The sequence below is a fragment of the Schistocerca gregaria genome, chromosome 2 (genome assembly GCF_023897955.1).
Source record: "Schistocerca gregaria isolate iqSchGreg1 chromosome 2, iqSchGreg1.2, whole genome shotgun sequence".
Taxonomy (NCBI): Eukaryota; Metazoa; Arthropoda; class Insecta; order Orthoptera; family Acrididae; genus Schistocerca; species Schistocerca gregaria.
The window spans coordinates 445,964,251-445,986,361 of record NC_064921.1 but is presented as its reverse complement, the minus strand read 5'-3'; the positions used below and the strand labels follow the sequence as shown (position 1 = coordinate 445,986,361).

Genomic DNA, 22,111 nt, shown 5'->3' with positions numbered 1-22,111 from the left:
TAGTATTTCCCAGTTGGGAAATATTGCAGATCAGAGGCTGATGCACAAAACAGTCAGAATTGTAGTGGGGAAGTGTGTAGTCTCCATGTGACCCGTGTTTACATGTAGTGATTTTCCTGTTTCCTCTTTGTTTACTGCTCTCACAGCAAATGAAAACAAAATGGGTTTCTGTGGCCGGGAGCTATCAAGTGAATTAAAATACATTCATATAATTACGGAAGGGTAGTGTATGTTGTTAGTTTAAGATTTTATTTCATTTCCACTTTTCCGACAGCCGTGCATTAATCGCCTTCACCTTGTAGAACAATGAAGCTATTTTTGTCGGTTTGCTAAAGAAGCTTGGTTTTTTATTAATCTTTTATGCTGAGGTACCCAGTATGTTTGAAACAGTGTTTAGTTCTGCACTATTGGCTAATTTCAAGTGCACGTTTTCATCTTCTAGCACATATGGCATTATGCCGTAATAAAGAATTAAAAATGAGTTAATACAGTACTGGCACTCCAAGAAAATTTACGTCCCGAAACCCACACTAAAAAGCTTAATATCAGCTCGAGGCCTACTTCATTGGGAACTTGGACTTACGAATGAGCTCTTTAAGTGTGCACTTTAAATGTGACATTTTAGTATGGTTCACGAAATTCCGATGCCCTTGGCGTATCCTCTGATGTCATTTTTCTTTTATGACATAATGTAAGATCTTTTAATGTTTTACATGAACATGGGCTTCCAGCGCCCTAGCAGCTGCCAAAGAATGGTGGCGCCCATTACCTGGCACACTCTGACGTTTACTGAAACGAACCTATTTCCAACAGGTCACGGAAAAATATTACGAATGGTTGTTTGAAAAGCATTAGTTTCAAAGTAAATTGCCTTTTATGCAAGTTGAAATATGTGTTAGAATGTTCGATGAATTTCTTAAATAAGTGTTTGATGACGAGCCATTTAGAAGTATTTAGAGCCCAGAAGATGTGACATTCGTGTCACTATTATGAGCATATTGATGTAGTGCTACGGGAAGCGCTCTCTCCTGTGTGGTAGCTAATTTATTTGTGGAAAACTTTGAGGACAAGTCACTGGACTTGGCTAAAAATTTTACTGGCACATTTGTGTAATATATCTTAGTGTAGCACGCGCACAAAATATCAACATTATATGTGAAAGCTTTGCTTTTCTTGTAGCAACACTATGTATATTAATTTTAAACATTAACTTTTCCTGTTTGTGTATCCGCACTAATGAACAGTGATGTTGCTATTAGCTGACTAAATCAGGTGTACTGTGGTCTGAATATCCACTGACATTGGCTGGCGGGATCATGTGACATGAGCTATGACTGGCTTACAAAAGCACATCACTATCTTGGTTACAATGGTACAGAAAGTTAACATGCAGTGTTTCGTAGAATTCGAATTTATACTACCCTAATACGAAAATATGCAGGGTACATGTTGCTGCACATCAAAAATCTTTCCATAAGGAGTTTTCTTCCCTGAGTTTAGTTTTCTAAAGTGCTGGGCAATTCTATGCCTATGTATAAAAACATAACCATTCGAAGGATTGATAAGTGGGAGGGAAAATATACTGTTCACTTAGTAACATGGAAAAAGTATGTTTTCATCTGGGAGAAAGTGTATTTTTAACGAGGAAATCTGGGGAAAATTTGGGAATTTTTTCCTTGTCCGCGTATACACCCTGTTACTTATAAGTGACACGTCCTCATCTTTAACCTGATCTGGTGTGATGTCTTTCCATCACAATGGTGGGAGAGCACCACCATTCCAGTGCTCAAACCCGGAAAAAATCCACTTGATGTGGATAGCTATCAGCTTCACAAACGTTCTTTCTAAGCTGTTGGAACATATGGTGTGTCAGCAGTTGGGTTGGATCCTGGAGTCACGTGGCCTACTGGCTCCATGTCAGGGCTGCTTAATGCCAGGGTCGCTCTACCACTGATAACCCTGTGTCCCTCGAGTCTGCCATCCAAACAGCCTTTTCCAGTTGCCAACACCTGGTTGCTGTCTTTAATGACTTACGTAAAGCTTAAGACACGACCTGGTGACATTATATTCTTGCCACATTGTATGAGTAGGGTCTCTCATGACTTTCATCCAAAACTTCCTGTCACTCCGTTTTCTCAATGTCCAAGTTGGTGCCTCCCATAGTTCCATCCATATCCAGGAGAATGGAGTCCTGCAGGGCTCTGTATTGAGTCTCTCTACTTTTAGTGGCCATTAACAGTCTAGCAGCAACTGTCGGGCCCTCCGTCTCGCCCTCTGTGTATGCAGATGACTTCTGCATTTCGTACTGCTGCTCCAGTACTGGTGTTGCTGAGTGCCACCTACAGGGAGACTTCCACAAGGTGCAGTCGTGGACTGTAGCCCACGGTTTCCATTTTCAGCCGCAAAGTCGTGTGTCACGCACTTCTGTTGGTGTCGTACCATTCATCCCGACCCAGAACTTTACCTTCATGATGATCCACTCACTGTAGTGGAGACATATTGATTCTTAGGACTGGTTTTCGACACTTGATTGATGCTTCTTTGTCATCTTAATCAGAAGTGCTGGGAGCACCTCAACACCCTCCAATTGGGTTGCAGATCGCTCTATGCTGTTGCAGCTCTACACAGTCCGTGTCTAATCTCAAATTGACTATGGTAGTGTGGTTTATGGTTGGGCAGTGCCCAAAGTGTTGCATTTACTTGACCCTGTGCACCACTGCGGAGTTAGACTAGTGACAGGAGTTTTTAGGACGAGTCCAGTGACCAGTTTATTGGTGGAGGCTGGGGTCCCTCCATTGCAGATCAGACGTGCACAACTGCTCGCCAGTCACACAGCACACATTCATAGTTGTCCTGAGCATCCGAATTACTGCTTCCTTTTCCCGCCCGTGGCAATCCATCTCCCACATCGGTGGCCCAGGTTGGGGCTAACGATCGCGGTTCGTGTGTGGTCCCTTCTCTCCGAACTGGAGTCCTTCCCTGTACCACCTCTACTTGCCATCAGTTCATGTACACCTCCATGGTGTATGCCGCAGCCGCAACTTCGTCTGGACCTTTGCATGTCACTTCCTCTCAATTCTTGACTTTTTCCATGGCTCTGACATGGTTTACACTGATGGCTGATGGTCACGTAGATCTTGCGTATGTTCATGGAGGACATATTGAACAGCACTCCTTGCCATATGGTTGCAGTGTTTTCACAGTAAAGCTATCGGCAATATCTCGTGCTCTTGAGCACATCCGCTCATGCTCTGGTGTGTCATTTCTCCTGTGTACTTGCTCATTGAGCAGTCTACAAGTTATCAACCAGTGCTACCCTCTCCATCCTCTGGTGGCGTCAATCCAAGAGTCTATCTGTGCCCTGGAACTGTCCCATCGTTCGTTGGTGTTCGTGTGGACCCCAGGACATGTCGGAATCCCAGGCAACGAACTTGCCAACAGGCTGACCAAACAGGTGACGCGGGAACCGCTTCTGGAATGGGCATATTCGAAGCTGACCTGCATTCTTACGCCTCAGGGTTTTCAAGCTTTGGGAGACGGAATGGCATAACACTATGCACAATAAGCTGCCTGTTATTAAGGAGACGACGACGACGGCTGTGTTGGAAGTCTTCCCTGTCATCTGACAGGGAATCAATAGTCCTCTGCCAGCTCCGCATTGTCCATACATGGCTAATGCATGGTTAACTACTCTGTCATGATGACCCACCTCTGTGTCGCTGTGGCTCCCAAATGACAGTCGTCAGCCTCTTGCTGGACTGCCCACTTATAGCCACTCTTTGGCGAACTTTTAACTTTTCCAGCTCCCTGCCTTCAGTGTTGTGTGATGCCTCAGCAGCAGTTTTAGTTTTACTTTTTATCCATAAGAGTGTGTTTTATACTTCTATGTAGGTTTTAGCGCATGTTCTTTGTCCCTATGTGTCCTCCACGCTAGTGCTTTTAAGGTGGAAGTTTAAATGTGTTGCTCGGCCAGCCACTGTAATCTTTCTTGCTTCACACTCTTCTGTTTCTAGCGTCTCTATGTTCTTGTCCTCGTTTGTTCCTTTTAGTGTTCATTGCCTTTCCTTCGTTCTTGTGGCTTTTCCTTTCTTTCCGTTTTGTGTTATGTCTTGTCTGTTTTATTCTCATACTAGTGTCATTGCTTTATTAGGATAAGGAAGCAATGACCTCGTAGTTGGGCTCCTTCCCCCATCTTTTAAACCAACCAACCAAAGTCTGTGAGTTCTGTAGAGTGCCCCATTCTGATCTCACAGTGTCTAATGACTACTGAGGTTGCTAATGTGGAGTACTTGGTGGTGACAGTGCAATGCATTTAATATGAAAAATGTGTGTGTTTGGGGGTGTCCTGATACTTTTGACCACATAGTGTAGAAAAAGCTTATATTGCAAAAAGTGTTTCATTATTTTTTCAAATTTTATGCTAATTACTCAGCTAGGGCTGTTGATAAAGTTTATTACAAGATAATCAAACGGTGGAAAATCCTGGATGGAATGTAACAATATTATGAGAAGAAAAGTTGATACTCACCCTGCTGAGTCACAGATGGGCACAACAAAGACTCTCACAATTAAAGCTTTCGGCCATTAAGAACTTTGTGGACAATACCACACTCGAGCGTGACTGCAGTCTTTGGCAATTGAAACAACACTGCTAGCAGCAGCACCAGTGCATGATGGGAGTGGTGACTGGGTGGGGGTAAAGAGGTGGCTGGGGTGAGGAGAGGGAAGGATAGTATGGTGTGGGGGAGGTGTACAGTGCAGTGCTGCAGGTTAGGCAGAGGCAGGGGAGAGGTGGGAAGGAGAACAGGGAAAGTAGTGGAAAAGGAGAGAAATAAAAGGGGGTGGTGGTGGTGGTGGTGGTGGTGAGGAACAGGGAAGGGTCTGGCTGGGTAAGGACAGTGACTAATGAAGGTTGAGGCCAGCGGGGAGGTGTTACGGGTTGGTAGGATGTATTGCAGGGAAAGTTCCCACCTGCACAATTCAGAAAAGCTGGTGGTGGGAAGGAGCCACTGGCACAGGCTGTGAAGCAGTTAATGAAATGAAGGATATCATGTTTAGCAGTGTGTTCAGCAACAGGATGGTCCACTTGTTTCTTTGCCACAGTTTGTCGGTGGCCATTCATGTGGAGACAGCTTATTGTTTGTCATACCTACATAGAATGCGGCACAGTGGTTGCAACTTAGCTTGTAGTCCACATGACTGGTGGTAGGAAGAGGATGTATGGGACAGGTTTTGCATCTAGGTCTATTACAGGGGTATGAGCCATGAGCTAAGGGATTGGGAGCAGGGGTTGTGTAAGGATGAAACAGTATATTGTGTAGGTCTGGTGGGTGACAAATACCACTGTGGGACGGGTGGGAAGAATAGTGGGCAGAACATTTCTCATTTGAGAGCACGAGGAGAGGTAATTGAAACCCTAGCAGAAAATGTCCAGTCCTGGGTGGTACTGAGTTCAGGGGGGAATGCTCTTTTGTGGCTGGACAACTGGACTTTGGGAGGTAGTTGGAGACTGGAGAGATAAGGCACAGGAGATTGGTTTTTGAATGGGATTGGGACGATAATACGGTCAGTGAAGGCTTAAGTGAGACCCCTTGGTATATTTAGAGGGGGGACTTCTCGTCACTGCAGATGCGATGACCATGGGTGGCTAGGCTCTATGGAAGAAACTTCTTGGTATGGAACAGGTGGCAGCAGTTGAAGTGGAGGTATTGCTGGTGGTTAGTGGGTTTGGTGTGGACAGATGTATTGATGTAGCCACCTTGTCAACATCTAGGAAGATGGCTTGTCATGTTAAGTAGGACCAGGTGAAGCAAATGGGGGAGAAGTTGTTTAGGTTCTGGAGGAATGTGGATACATTGTCCTCACCTTCGATCCAGATAGCAAAGATGTCATCAATGAATGTGAAACATTTGAGGGGTTTAGGATTCTAGGTTTTAAGGAAGTATTCCTCTAGATGGCCCATGAATAGGTTGGCATAGGAAATGCGGGTGCCCATAGGTTTACCATACATTTCTTCGTAGATAATGCCTTCAAAAGAGAAGTAATTATGGGTGAGGATATAGTTTCTCATGGCAACTAGGAAGGGAGTTGTTGGTTTGGGATCTGTCAGATGTTGGGAAAGGTAGTGTCCAATAACGGTAAGGCCATGGGCATTAGGGCTGTTAGGTTACAGGGAAGTGGCATCAATAGTGACGAGCAGGGCACCATGTGGTAAAGGGACAGGAACTGTAGAGAGTTGATGGAGGAAATGGTGTCTTTTATATAGGAGGGTAGGTTCCGAATAATAGATTGAAGGTGTTGGTTTACAAAAGCAGAGATTCTCTCATTAGGTGCACAGTAACCGGCCACAGTGGTGTGTGCTGGGTGGTTAGGTTTATGGACTTGGGAAGCATGTAGAAGGTAAGAGTGTGGGTAGGGATGAGTAGAGAGATGGACTCCAAGAGAGGTTCTGGAATTGGCCTAGGGATTTGAATAGTGACTGGAGATCCCGCTGGATTATTAGAATGGGGTCACCAAGGCAAGGTTTGTAAGTGGAAGTACCTGACAGTTGGTGGAATCCTTCTGCCATGTATTACTTACAGTTAAAAAAAACAGTTGTGCAGCTTTTGTCTGCAGGTAGGATTATAAATCAGGATCAGCTTTTAGGTGCTGGACTGTTGTTTTTTCTATGAATGTTAGGTTAGTTAGAATGTTGAGGGATTTGGGGAATGGTTGAGGCAAGGTTTGAGGTTAAGAAATTTTGGGAAGTTAACAGGGGGTGGTTTGGGGGCAGTGGGGATCGATCCTGGTTGGGTGGAGGAGTGAACTGAGTTAGGCAGGGTTCAGTTCTGGTCTTCGGTTGAGCCTGACTAGTAGGGTTGGTGGTAAAGTGTTTCCACTGTAGGGTCCGGGAGAGGATATGGTCTTAAACAAGTCCAGCATGACTGAATTTGGGAATGGGGCAAAAGGTGAGGCTTTTGGAAAAGACTGATATTTATGGGGGGCTATGGCTTCTAGAGGAAAGGTTCATGATTGTTTTGGGTCTGTTTAGCTTCTGGTTTCCTTGTGGTGCTGAGAGGCAGTTTTGGAGGGTGGGGTGAACATAGATCTGTGAGACGTGGTTTGTCACCTATGAGAGGATGTGAGGGACGTTTGGAGGCTGTTGAAGATGTGATGGACAGTGGTACTCAAAGGCAGGAGTAGGAAGTGAGCAGCATGGAGAGCTTTTTGAGGTGGCATTGTTCATGTTGCTCTAGTTTCTGCAGGGCAAGAGTTTGTGTGTGTTATAGGTTCCAGGAATTTGGTATTGCATAGCAGGAGAATTTTGCAGATGGAGAGAAGGTACTGCAAGGTAAATGTTTTTGTATTACCATCAAATTGTATAGACTCTTGTAATGCGTCTCCGGCCATCCTGATTTAGGTTTTCCGTGATTTCCCTAAATCACTTCAGGCAAATGCCGGGATGGTTCGGTTCCTTTGAAAGGGCACGGCTGATTTCCTTCCCCATCCTTCCCTCACCCGAGCCTGCGCTCCGTCTCTGATGACCTCATTGTCGACGGGACGTTAAACACTAAGATCCTCCTCCTCCTCTTGTAATGGACTAAGTGGGGTTGAAAAATGCCTTTCAATGTAAGCTGTTGTAGAAACAATGCATGTAGGTTAGTTTTTGGAAATTTGGTTTTTAATATTCAGTAAAGCACTTTAATACCACAAATAGAAACTTTTCTGGTGATAGTGTTGATAGTGTTAACAATATTTTTTTGAGGGCTGACTTCTCATCAAAACAATTACAAACACTATCTTAACAATATGCTTGCTACATGATCTTGTAATCTAGGTGAAACACACTGTTACTTCATTCTCTCTTCAATATTTATTTATTCCCATCTGAAGCTTAGTAGTTTTCCACATTGTAGTTCTTTTCTTGTTTAATCTTGTTCAGAGATGATATTCTGCTAAAGGTGTAGCCTTCTTTTCCTGAAGGCAAGAAGCACTTTGAAGATTCATCAGAAAATTAGTTGGGGTGAGTTCAGAGTTTCATGTCAATGACTGTTTCAGCTACCCTGGGTTCAGGAGAATGGGACAGCAGCTGTTATATTGATATTGTTATGTTCCAATCATGTCATCTTCAGGGCTGTCGCTTGAATGACAATAAGTACTACTTATGAATGTGTAAGACAAGGCAACCAATACTTGTACCTAGATCCATAGCTGTCAAAACTTAATATGTGTGTGTGTGTGTGTGTGTGTGTGTGTGTGTGTGTGTGTGTGTGTGTATGTATGTATAGAGTTCTCATGCTCATGTATTTCAGATAGTTGCAGAAGTGGAAAAAAGTTTTGGTGCCTAGTCTTATACATTCATGAGTTACTTAGTGTGATACGGGCCTGAAGATGACATGACTGGAATGTAGTAACTGGTAGTCTAATACAGCAATGGCTGCTGGTATATTCTTACATACTACCTATTTCTTCAAATGAATCCTTTTACAGGCTTAAAAATTTTAATTGGTTCCTAGTGAGCAAATATTTTCTCATCTTTTCCCCAATCTTTTTGTTTCACTCACTTCTGCATAAACTGTTTGGTTTCAGTGTTTGTGAAATTTTATGAAGTTTGTATTCTAGTCGATCAGCAGGTAAATGGAGTGTCTTTGAATAGGAAATTAGCGAAGTCACATGCCCCGGACATTCTCTTTTAACTAGAAGACAAAAAGTGATTGAAAAATATGCATCCACACAATATTTAGGCTACTCTCCATCTTAACGGAACAAATTTTTTACATCCGACTTCTGTATTTCTAAGTGAACGAAAGAAAACACTCACACAATGATATACATGTAGTGTTTGTTCATTAGGACATATCTGAAAGAACAAACACAACACTTACGTAATCAAGGTAAGGATGACCAGTGATCTCTTCGGTACAAATGCACACCAGGCTTGAACTCTTAGGGCAGTCAGGGAAATGCTGGGAGTACTAGAGATAATGGGCAAGGGGCACTTCATTAGTAGTGAGTGGATAAACTTAGAATTTGGTTCTGGTGGAAGGCACGTTAGGGTAGTCCGTGCTTTGCAATTATCAGTGACTGGATGACGCAGTGGACATTGCATCTTGCCTAGTAAGCAGGAAATCTGGGATTCATTCCCGGTCCTGCACATATTTTCAGTTTTCCCATTGATTTAAATCAATGCTTGCTTGCAGCAGACATCTGTAATTAAATTCCTTCGTGTTAATACACAATAATGCTGTAATACTGAAAACAGATACCAATAGGCATTTTTGGTCAATTACTAGGTTCACTTCAGTCGACAAATCTTCATTGCAGCCAACATTTCTTAGCAAATCAAAATATCATAACAAACTCAGTTTTGCTCACCAGTGGGCATAATGCATTTTGAAAAGTTGCTCATCGTAAACATGTGCTATTGAGACAGTAATTCCATACAAAATTTAACATGCGCCTCCCTGCTATGCAGAAATAAAGAAAAGATGCAGTTAAATAAAATGTGAGCTTTACTTTAAGGCACTAGTCAAATGAAAAATCACACTTTTAATGTTTTATTAATATTGTCGTGTAGAAGAAGGTGTAATTACATGAATGACTAATGACGAACACTAACTTCACTTCAGAGGTTTATTCAGCACTTGTCCATACAAGTGTGTGGAGCAAACTGCCACCAGCCAGAACACATACAGTATATATAAAGCTCAGAACATTACAGTACAATGATTCTTGACATTTGGGGATACTTCTAGAATGTACTCCAACCAAATATTGACATTAAAATTGTGCAGTCCAGGTGAGTTTTGGACTCGCGATCCTCCATGCGACAGCTTAGTATCATAACCACTATGCCATGGAGCTACTAGGCTTCTTATGTGACATTGCTCCCTCCTTAAGAGAACAGCGTCTCGGTGTTACGTCCTCCTAGTCCGGGAACGAGTCATCGGTCCCACATACTCCGACTCCCGATGACTTATGTTCGCCCTGGCAGTGATCTTAGAACTACCCTTGCCCCTACGTTCTTAGTTACCTTTCCTCTTGTTGCCTGTCGCTGGTATTTCGAATTTACCCTTGGTTGCAGGAGCCTAATAGGACTTCATTTGAAGGATGTGCACCACATCTCTGATCTTTCGTCGTCTTGTCAGGGTTGAAATCTTTAACTTCATAAGTAACATCGGACAACTATCTTACGACCTTCTTAGAGACTCCAACCTTCCGAACAGGAGTGAAGATCCAGATAAGGTCACCAGGCTGCTAGACAACAGGGCGGTGGCTCACGTCAAACCTTAGGTGATTTTCTTGAGCCTGTGGCATACTGGTTGTCACCTGGCCGATGTAGTTGTCGTCGGCGTCATCAGGATGTAACGGAAACATAGTGTCCAGTGCTATGGTGTCTTGTTTGGCAGTGTTGTAGGCAAATGTCACGAAAGGTAGCACCTTATTCCAGTTATTCTGCTCAAATGATGAACATTGATAGCTTGTCGGCCAAGGTCTCATTAAGACGTTCAGTAAGCCCGTTAGTTTGCGGATGGTAGGCAGTCATGTGATAAGTAATGTTGCACTGATGGTTTATCTCTCACAAGATTAGATTGAAAAACTTTCCCTCAATCTGTAATTAACTACCTTGGGGCACCGTGTTTTAATAAATGTCTTCCACAATGATTTTGGCTACCTTGAATGCTTCGGCTGCTTTCATGGCTTTTTAATGGCATAGCATGTCAGATAATCGGTGCAAACAATAATCCACCTATTGCCACTAGCAGACGTTGGAAATCGTCTGAGGAGGTCAATCCCAACATGCTGGGAAGGTGTTTTCGCTGGTGGAATTGGTATGAGTTGTCCAGGGTGTTTCTGAGGAACTGCCTTTCTCCTCTGGCGCTCTTGACAGTGCAACACATAGTGGCAGACATTCCTAAATAAACCTGTCAAGAAAAATCTCTTGCGGATTCTATCATATGTCTTGATAAGTCCTAAATGTCCGGCCTCAGGTGTGTCATGAAATTTCTGGAGAACATCTAAGTGAGTGTGCTATTGAGACAGTAATTCCATACAAAATTTAACATGCACCTCCCTGCTATGCAAACAGATCAAAGTTTTTCTAGCAAAGTAATCCATTAACTACCTTAAATTACACTTTCACATCCTCTGAACAATATAAGGCAAGTATAATTTGAGATATCTTGGCAACCTTCTTCTGCTCAGCAGAGAGATCCTAGAGTACTGCGAGGCAGTCCTATCTTCATCAGTCTTGATGGTAATTGCACATGGTTTCTTGAGACATTTGGCATCTTGGTGTTTTCTTCCACTTTTGTACACTATGGTAATGTCATACTCTTGAAGACGTAGTGCCCACCTGGCAAGTCGTCCTGTTAGGTCCTTAAGACCTGTCAACCAACAAAGTGAATGATGGTCTGTAATAACTGTGAATGGCCTTCCATAGAGATACTGTCAAAATTTTCACATGGCCAAGATCACAGCAAGACATTCTCTTTCTATTGTTGTGTAGTTTCTTTAGACTTTTGTAAGTGTCCTAGAAGCAAAGTCAATAACCTTCTCTTTTCTTGGCACCAGAACTGAACTGATCCCATACCCACTGGCATCTGTGTGTAGTTCTGTAGGTGCTCTCTCATCATACAGACAAAGTATAGGGTCAGTCGTCAAAGCTTTTTGCAGCACATAGAAAGAATCTCGTTAAGCACCACCCCAGATGAATTTAGCATCAGCTTTTAACAACTATTGGAGTGGCCTGGCTTTGATGCAAAAGTCTTTGATAAAACGACTAATAAGAACATGATCCGACAAAGCTTCACACATCTCTAATACTTTTAGGAATAGGAAATTCTGTTATAACTCTCTTCTTTCCTGGGTCTGGCCGCACACCTTCGTGTGACACAAGGTGTCTAAGTATTTTGATTTCTTTTGTTCCAAAGACACAATTTCATGGATTAAGTTTGTCGGCTTTGTTGAAGACACTTAAGAACGGTCCTCAGTCTTTTTATATGTTCATCGATGTCTCTGAGAACACTGTCATTTAAATAACAAAGACAAATCGTCCACTTCAGGTGACGTATAAGATTATCCATCATGCGTTCAAAAGTTGCTGGAGTATTGCAGAAAACTCATACAGGCCCTCAGAGGTGATGAGTGCAGTTTCCTCACAATCAGCCTCATCTAATTACATTTGCTGGTATCCAGAGTACATGTCCATGGTTGAGAAAAACTTAGCCCCCTTCAGACAATCTAGTGTATTGCTAATTCGTGGAAGAGGGTAAACATCCCTTTAGTTATCTTATTAAGCTTCCTGTAATCAATACACAAGCGCCAACTGCCATCCATCTTCCTGACGAGAACCACTGATGACGACCATGGGCTCTATGAAGGCTGAATGATGTCATTCTTAATTATTTTCTGTTGCTGGCTTATTGGTTGATGGTCTCCAGTGCAGGTATTACAATTACGAACAACTTAAACTGGAAGGAACACTTTGGAAATGTTGTGAGGAAGGCTAACCAAAGGTTGCATTTTATTGGCAGGACACTAGAAAATTTAACAGATCTACTACGGAGATTGACTACACTGCACTTGTACATCTTCTTTTAGAATACTGCTGTGCAGTGTAGGATCCTTACCAGAATGTTCATACCGACCTACATAGGGAGAAACAATCACTACTATAAAATAAGGGAAATCAGAGCCCATAGGGAAAGATATAGGTGTTAGTTCTTTCCATGCACTATGCGAGATTGGAAAAATAGAAAATTGTGAAGGTGGTTCAATGAAAATTGCTCTTCACATTTGGATTGAAGCATTCAGAGAACTCTCGAAGAGTGGCAAGTAGCTTCTTCTGTTGTTCCTTAGTGAGATCTGGTGATAGTTGAGCTAGAAGATATTGTCTCAGTGGTGGTGCAAATTTTGCCCACAGACTCAGCATGGGAGGTTTCTATGATAATCAGCTGTTCGGCAATTAACAGCTCAGCGTTTGCTACACACATGCATCTTTGAAGGATCTGCAGTTCTCGGCTATAGTTAACTATCCACAATTAACAGAATCTGTTCTTAAACGAGGCGACAGATGCTGGGATGACCGTTATTCTTCAGTGATATGCTTCTCTTGCATTCCACCACAAGTTTCATGGGTTGATGCATGTCATGACACATGACAGTTAACCTTTCTAGTGCTGACTGCAGGAATGATCTCTTCACCCAGCACTCAATCTCCACACACTGATGTGCATCTTCCTGTCCACAGTATGTCATCTCATCTTGCATAATCTTAGAGCGACCACCATCTATAATTGCCTGAGAAGCTTTCAAAAAGTCCCATGCGAGAATGACGTCATGACTACACTCTTCTAAGACGATGATTTCTAAGGGCCCTGTATGGCCACTTACACCCACACGAATGATAAATCTTCCTGTAAGTTTTACGTATTTCCCATTAGCCACCTTCAGCAGAGATATTTTGTTGTCAACGAATGCGGTTTTTTAGCAACTGGCGATGATACTTCTCCGAAATGACTGAATATGATGTTCCAGAGTCCACAAGAGCTTGGGCTGGTCAGCCATCCATGAGGAGATCGACGTAGTTTCCTATCATTTTTGTAGTGATCGATAGCGGAGGATTTTTCTCTTGGGTAGCCTCACCAAGGAATGTTTAACCCTTTAGTTTTCCATGTTGCGGCGGCTAGGTGACCGGCTGGAGCTATTAAACGGCGATGGAGACTTTGATCGGTGTGTTGAGAGCGTCCTCTCCAGTAGCTAGTTTGTGACGATGGTGATCTACCTTGTCCTGCACCCACATCTTCCTGGTAATCTTCGTCGTCCTGGAGTTGGCGTCAGCTAAGATCGGTTGGCTGTTTTCTGCCATGGGCCTAATCAAATCTCCACTGCCTTTCCTGACAATAGGGCACCACATGTCCTGGTCGTCCGCAGTGGAAACAGACTGATTGGTTATCCTGGGTCCTCCAGACATCAGTCTTCCTTGGTGCCCAAACAGGGTCCTCATGTGGCATTGTAGGACTGTAACTTCACCTGGGTCTCGACTTTTTCGCCATTCTAAAGGGAAATGAAGTGACGAACACTTCTGAAATTGGTTCCTTCCTCCATCAGACATCGATACGACGTTTGGAAGCTGCTCAAACTTCTTGCGTGTAATTCTTTTGATGCATTGTCTCGATATACATTCATGTTCGCTAAATCTTTGTTCCACCTCTTTTGTTGCAGGTGGCAGCTGCACTAAATCTGTTTCATTTGTGAGGCTTCGTTGTATAGCACCCTCCTTATCCTGTCATACTGTCAAAACTGAAGCATCTGTGAAACTTATCATATCATATATACAAGCTCTACTGAAATTTCTTGTCAGAATTTACGGGCTTGATCTCAAACCTGTTCAACCTGTACAGTCTGTACAATTGAATGGTTACTGTCAAAATGTGCCAAAGATCATTTACCGACCTGCTATTGGAATATGTTTGGGCACACAGATTATTCAATTTCAATGGCTGCTTCACAACCGTAGCTTGTGGATAATCATCTCCCCCCCCCCCCCCCCCAACACCAACTTCTCTAAATTATGTACTTGGCCTTGAACACATCCTTCTATCTGTACTCTTGTTGACCTCAATTCCCACTAACCCCCTGCTTCACATCCATTTCCACCTGCCAAACTTCACTTGTGCCACACCCTCTTCCCTGCAGTCTCCACTTCCTCTGTTCTGTCTTCCCTCTCCCTTCTTCTCCCCCATCCACTGTTTGGTGAAAACTGCAGTTACTATAACAAGCACTCTGGAATAAGGGATGCATTTCAATGAGTGACAGTTGAAGAGGGTCAGAATGATCAGTCTTAGCCACAAGAAGTAACTTTACAGGAGAGCAAAATAAATATTTGGAAAATCTATGAACTGAAATAGACTTTTGGTGTAGACTTATGACATTCTTAGATTTTTTGAATAAATTGTGAGAAATAACTTACAAAAATTATTAATGTAACAATAAATCACTTTAACTTTTTGCTGTTTTATGCATATTATTCTTATGTAAAAGTTCCATAACATCTTGCAACTTCTTCTTGCTGAAAGGAAAAGATTTCTTCTGTATTTAACAGGTGATGAATTCAAGTTTACTTTTGTAATTTCTGCTGCTGGCTTTCGCTTATTTTGCTTCACCTAGATCTTGAGACTGATGAAGTGAACTGCTTCAGGCACCTAGTGAACCCTTTAGCTGAGTATTAATATTCTATGATATTTTCTGTACTCAGTCTAAGATACAGTTGTGCATGCATTTGTTTACACCACTGAACTTTCTAGGGCAGGTTTAGCAAATACCTGTTAGGTGTGCTGTAATTGTATTTGTTTCACAATTATGATTTCCTGAGATTTTTTTTCTTTTTATGTCAACATTTTTTGTATTCAAAAATCTGTGTGTGTGTGTGTGTGTGTGTGTGTGTGTGTGTGTGTGTGTGTGTGTAGGAACTGTAACTTGATTTCACATGCATATAATTTTTGTAAAACAAGGAATTATTTTTAATGAAATATCTACAAACCATTCTAGTTAAAATTATGTAATGCCATTAAATTGAGTGGTTTATGATGTATTCCTGCTTGTAAACTTAAATTTCAAATGCAATCAGCAATTGATATCTATTTTTTTCTTTTTTTCTCTTTACTTGATATTATTTCATAAAACAATGAAAATCTTTTTGTTAACTTGACTATGTATCTCTGCAGTGAGTATCAAATTGGCAGTCTCAAATAAACATAACTTCTGGTTACTGGTTATGTAAGGAGCTTTGATCATTTGCTCCACAAAATGATACTGTAATTCCATGGCAGATTATTTAAATTTTGCAGTTTGGTCATGAATGTCATGTCCCAGCTGACAGGAAGAGTTGTGCAGTATTATCTCAAAATAACTTTTGATAAATTGACCAAATTCAAATCAAAACGCTTTACTGTTATATATTATTCTGTTATTCCTAGTTTTTTTTTAGAAATAATAAACATGTAGTAGGGTCATTCCTTGTAATCTCTTGGGGGGGGGGGGGGGGGGGGTGAAAAGAGTACCATTTCAGAATTTGGTACATTGGCACTATGTGTCTTAATAGTAAAACTGCCAAATGACATTATCCTAACTCTAACCCTTTTGGATAGGTTCATGTTTTAAAACTTAAGGCTGTGTACCCAGTAATTTGATACACCAATTTTCCCATTTTCAGAGTCCCACTACTCAATAATTAGTAATCCTAGTATGTAGGCTATTAGGCTGATATAATGTATAAAAAGTAGGATACATCATTCAGATTTTTAATGAAAAATGCTGAAACACTTTTTACATGCTGTGATACTTCTTTTAAAATTAGTAGAGGCCGCATCTCGTGCTCTGTAACTCTTCACTTCCAGTATTAGGTATAAATAACAATGAAAAGAATTTAGTACCACACTGAGTAATTAGTCAAATTTGATGAATTTCAAAGTGGGGGGGGGGGGGGGTTACATAGATTGTTGAATCTCAACTTGATTTTTTGCTGAAATGTTAGTTACATACGTGGTAGCAGTCTTACATGCAGAGTAGAATATCCTAACTTTACTCATTAACAAAAAACAAAAATACAATTAAAATGCTACATACATGTGCCATTCCACCATTCATCACTGCAAGGCATTGGTAAATAAGTGTTACGTATTCCTTGAAACAGTGTTCATAAAATAATTGTGGTTGACCAGTAGATCAGAACTGTAAGTAGGTGAGAACTTAAAAGGGTTACCATTCATTTCCACAATGGAATGTTGCATTTCACTGCTGTTTGTCTTTTCAGATGCACAAATGAGTTGATATATTATTATTCTGTCACTGTAAATTAAAATGATACTTCAGTGAAACATAAGAAAAGGTGCAAACAGTAATGAGACATAAGATGATGTGACTTACCAAACAAAAGCGCTGGCAGGTCAATAGACACACAAAATTCAAGCTTTCGTAACCAACGGTTGCTTCATCGGAAAAAAGGGAAGGAGAGGGAAAGACGTAAGGATGTGGGTTTTAAGGGAGGAGGTAAGGAGTCATTCCACTCCCCGGGAGCGGAAAGACTTACCTTGGGGGGGGGGGGAGGACAGGTACACACACACACACACATATATGTAAATTCTGCAAAGAACAGTTCCATAAAAAAATCCAAATACAAAAAAGAATTTATTTTTAAAACACTTCCACTTTGCATATAACTGTTTCATTCTCTTTGACATCTTGATGCATATACAAAACTAGTTCACTTAAGTGGTAGAAGATATTTTTCATGGTGCTTATTGACTAGCTTATACAACCATGCACTGTGTCTTTATAATGATGGGTCATCCACCTTACATAAAACATTGGAGAAGGGAACCCAAACAGCACAATTCCAACTGAGTCAAGAAAGGAATTGTGATTCAGCAGTAGGTATGCAGTTAATCTCAACATCTTTAAATTCATGTGATTCTTGTAAATGTCTTGTCTGCCATTTCATTGTATTTGAAAGCTACATACTGTGCAACTTACAGCACAAAGTGTCTTCATGAGCTTTCATAGCAACAGTGCTCCCATTTGCATCTGTTGGAAGTCCCTTCATTACAAAGGTGTTATAAGCAGAGACTGTAAATGCATTTTGCGATTGTTGTGTTTCTGGAACTGTCTTCACTGTACTGTACCTGTGTTCTAAGAAACTTTCACACGATTTGATCTGTGAAGAAACTAAGAAAATTAATGCCCTGTGTTTGTGTGGAGTATCCATGTGAACAGTGCAACAGTTTTTCTGATGTAACGGAGCTCCTTACTCAGAAATATAGAATTCAACTCTTAATGAACAGGTTAAAGTTTTCACTTGCTCTGTGCTCGTGGAGCATTGTCAGAGTAGTATTTACTTTCATCGCAAAGTGCATAAAGTTGACAACAAGTGCCATGAATAAAATCATCTCTGTCCTTTAAGTGAACTTGCCTCTTTTTTGCATCAAGAGGCAAAAAAATAAAGTTTTATGGGAGGTGGAAGAGTTTAAAAAATAAAATTTCCTTCTTTTTGAATTTTTAATGCAACTTTTTTGTTGAATTTTTATGCTTGGATGTGTTGGTATATATTTAACATTTTTAATGTCTCTTGTTGTTTGCACCTTTTATGTTTCACTGAAGTATTTTTTAATTTACAGTAACAGAATGATATATCACCTCATTTGTACACCCAAGCTGTCTCTTCTAATCCTTTAAATTGAAACAATAATTGCAGTTCTGACCTACCAGTCAACCACAAATATTTTAGGAACAATTTGTCAAGGAGGACACAAGATTTTTATTTACCAATTCCCTGTCTGCTGAATATAGATAGCATTTGTGTCATTTTCATTTTAATCTTTGCTAATGAATCAAGTTAATATATTCTTCTTTGCACTTAAGATTGCTACCACATAGGTAAACATTTCAGGAAAAAATCATGTTGATTATCAACTGTCTAAATAAGGACTTTCATAAATTTCAAATCTGACATTTTTTGCGATGGGGTTGTTTGAGACAAGGTAATAACTACAAATTGCAACGCCAAATTCTTTTCATTGTTATTTATACTTCGTATTGTGACTAAATAGTTACAGTGAACATGAACATGAGTTTTCCACGGTTTCCATGTGCAATGTTATGATTTTTTTAAAAAATCACATATTTAAAGTACAGCATAGAAAAGTGTTTTCTCGCCATTTTTCATAAAAAATTGAGATGTATCCTACTTTTTATATACATAATAGCAACTTAGTGGCCTGCGTACTAGGTGCACTGCAGGTCAACTCATTACTGAGCAGTAGGTTCTGAAAATAGATAAATTGGTGCCTGACTAATGATTGGGTACACACCCGGGAGTCTGCAGACCTGAGTTTATGAAAAATTGTCAGTTAGGACAGTGCTGTTCAGTAGTTTTACAAAGACATGTAGGTAGAATCCATTTACCAAATATCACTAAATTCTGAAATTGTCACCCTAAGATCCATCAAAACACCTGATTTTTAAACAGAATGACCCCATTGAGGGCATAGATTGCATGTCATGACAATGGATACTTTTATAGAGTATGCTTGTTTCTTGTGAAGTAGACTTTTTAAATACTCCTGTGACAACAGTAGTCTAGACAGGCTTTATTTTTGATTGACTGTGAAATTACTTGTGTTTCAGAGCACACATGCGGTCCATGCGTCAGATGAATGACATGATGAATTCAATGTTCTCGAATCCATTCGGAATGTTGGGAGGTATGGGTTTTCCAGCTCTAGAAGGCCCACGTTCTCAGAACTCTCCTGCAAGCAGGGGGTGTCAAGATTTGATGCCATTTGGATTTCCAAACATGAACAGCATATTCCAGAATTTTGTAAGTGTGTTGGAGATCTTATGTTGAATTCTCTCTCTCTCTCTCTCTCTCTCTCTCTCTCTCTCTCTCTCTCTCTCTCTCTCACACACACACACACACACACACACACACACACACACACACACACAACACACACACACACACACACACACACACACACACAGAGAGAGAGAGAGAGAGAGAGAGAGAGAGAGAGAGAGAGAGAGAGAGAGAGAGAGACTTTTACATCAAATTTGTCATGTTTCCTTTGGTTACTAAGAAAATGTGAACACGCACAACTACTTTTTAGATTAGAGCTACAGCTGTAAGCTGCTTTTCCGTATATCTTTCTGCAATATTTACACCTTTGTAGTAATTGTGAAATGTCCTGTGCACACAAGGTTAATAGAATTGTGCCACTGTAACCTTAATTATAATTCAGTTACCATGTTCACGAGCAGCATAACTTCCAGAAGACAGTGAATTTTGGAAACTATTTTTTCGCCATTGTGTTCACTTGTAAGACCTGAAGTGGTTGAAACTAGAGTGTTTATACGACCAACCAGAAGCATTATTCGGAAACCTATTTACAAAATGACTTTGGGAGCCCCATATAAACAGAGCGAGAGACATCTTCAAACATCTCTGTAATGTTGTGATAACCTTTTTTATGTGCTGGTACTATTTAGCACACATCAAATAAAGATTATATGAGTAGTAATGAAACTATTTTCATTTGAATTTCATGTTGCAGCACATCGAACAGTGAGATAAAAAAACTTACACCCTCTTAAGCATTTCCTATTACAAATGTGAAAGACGATCCTTTTTAGACTTTTCGGACATCACAAAAAATGAGCACTTATCACATAGACTTCTCATAACCTAATCAGTCACCATATCTTACATAACTGTTCATGGAAACATTAAGTATACCGGCTAATAAGTCCTTAATTGCAAGTCGCAGATTTCTGCAGTTGTCTCAGTGGCAGGTGCAGGCAAATTATGGTGTAGATCTACTGCTATCTCTTAGCATGGTCACTCTAAAAATTTTCCATAGAAACGGCTCATATTTTGCATAGGATTTGTGCTGGCTCTAGTTTCATATTTGTGTACAGTATGTTACTTTTTCTTCCCATCTATCGTCAGCACGAGAACTGAAATTACTTTCCAACTTGTGATGTGTTTGCAGCAGTGTCTAAGAAGTAAGATTCATGATGAGATATTGAAAAGTGACACAATCATATTGTTGAGATGAATGAGGTAAAGGCCAACTTATTCTTGTAGGTAATCCTGAAACTTTAGGTCAGAGGCTGGGGCTAGGTACATTAGTCACTAACCCTGTAAAATGTTTTGAAAATTTAATTTACTCAAAGGAAGGAAGAAATTACATACGGGCTTGACCAGCATTTTTCCATGTTACTTACATTTAATAAAAGGCAGTTGGCTTCTGATCTTTTAAACATTCTAAAGACATAGCATGAATTGTTTTGGGCTCAGATAAACTACATTCAGGCAGCTTCCTTAATGTGCTGAGGTGTTATTGCAGATGTTTGATGATGGTATGACAGAAGTTCCATGCTTGTGAACAACATATTTGTCTAATGAATGCGGTCTACTTATCAGGGTGAAGTGATAACTTGCAGTTATGTGGACTCAATTAGTCCCATGACTTCGTAAGGACCACACTGCGGCTAAAGTACTAATGAAAATTGAGCACAGAAAATGTCTTTGTGGACAGGTGCGACATCTTGCAGTTAACATTGTTGACAAAGAGGAGGAGAAGGGATTGATTGTGATAGTGGAAAAGGCTGCAGAATGTGCAGTAAACATGTTAAAAGTTAAATTAGAGCTAGAGTGTGGTTTGCAAATTACAGGAGGGAGGGTACAAAGGCGAACAGAGTGGAATTGAAGTTTCTATGCCACAGGAGAAGCAAGATGTTCGCAACGAGAATTCCATTAACAATATGGATAAATGGATTATCAGGCAGCAATGTATCACACATGTGCATACAGCCACCTGTAAAGCAAGTGACTGCCATCTCCAAATGATGAAATTTCAACTAGGTGCAGGCACCCATTGGCTGTTAAAAACTCTGTAGCAGATTGCTACAAAACAGCAGCTAAGAGGTTTCTGCTCATGTTTTAAACTGCTGATTATTTGTATGAAGTAATTTTGTGTAGAGTGATGGAAAAAGTTTGTTCTGCTCATGATGTGTTTCCTTTATATAAGGATACTCATATTTTATCCTCCTGACAAAATATTTTCTGAATTGACCAGACAAATAATTGGCAACAATTGTATTCTCCTTCATAGTAGGCTAATTTGTAAATGATACCAAATTTCTCTTTTTGACATGCACTCTATCATTATTTGCTAGTGACAAAAGTTTGAAAAGTTAAACAATGATTAAAATGATGCAGCAAAGGTTCAGAAATAGAATAAATTTAGTTGAATAAAACTAGTGATAGAGATCAAGCGGGAAAGCGCCGGCAGACAGGCACATGAACAAAACACACAAACACACACACAGAATTCGAGCTTTCGCAACTGGCAGTTGCTTCGTCAGGAAGGAAGGAAGGAGAGGGAAAAATGAAAGGGTGTGGGTTTTAAGGGAGAGGGTAAGGAGTCATTCCAATCCCGGGAGCGGAAAGACTTCCCTTAGGGGAAAAAAAGGACAGGTGTACACTCGCGCACACACACACACACACACACACACACACACACACACACACACACACACACACACACACACACACACACACACACATATC

General features: G+C 40.7%; 1 protein-coding gene across 3 annotated transcripts in view; it reads left to right on the top strand.

Moving 5' to 3' along the window:
- LOC126325417 (myeloid leukemia factor) overlaps positions 1–22,111 on the top strand; it is a 135,999-nt gene that overhangs the window by 9,731 nt on the left and 104,157 nt on the right. For all 3 annotated transcript variants that reach the window (XM_049995172.1, XM_049995173.1, XM_049995174.1), the window contains exon 2: positions 19,165–19,357. In XM_049995172.1, coding sequence (XP_049851129.1) covers positions 19,165–19,357 — 193 coding nt within the window. The remainder of the gene's footprint in view (positions 1–19,164; positions 19,358–22,111) is intronic.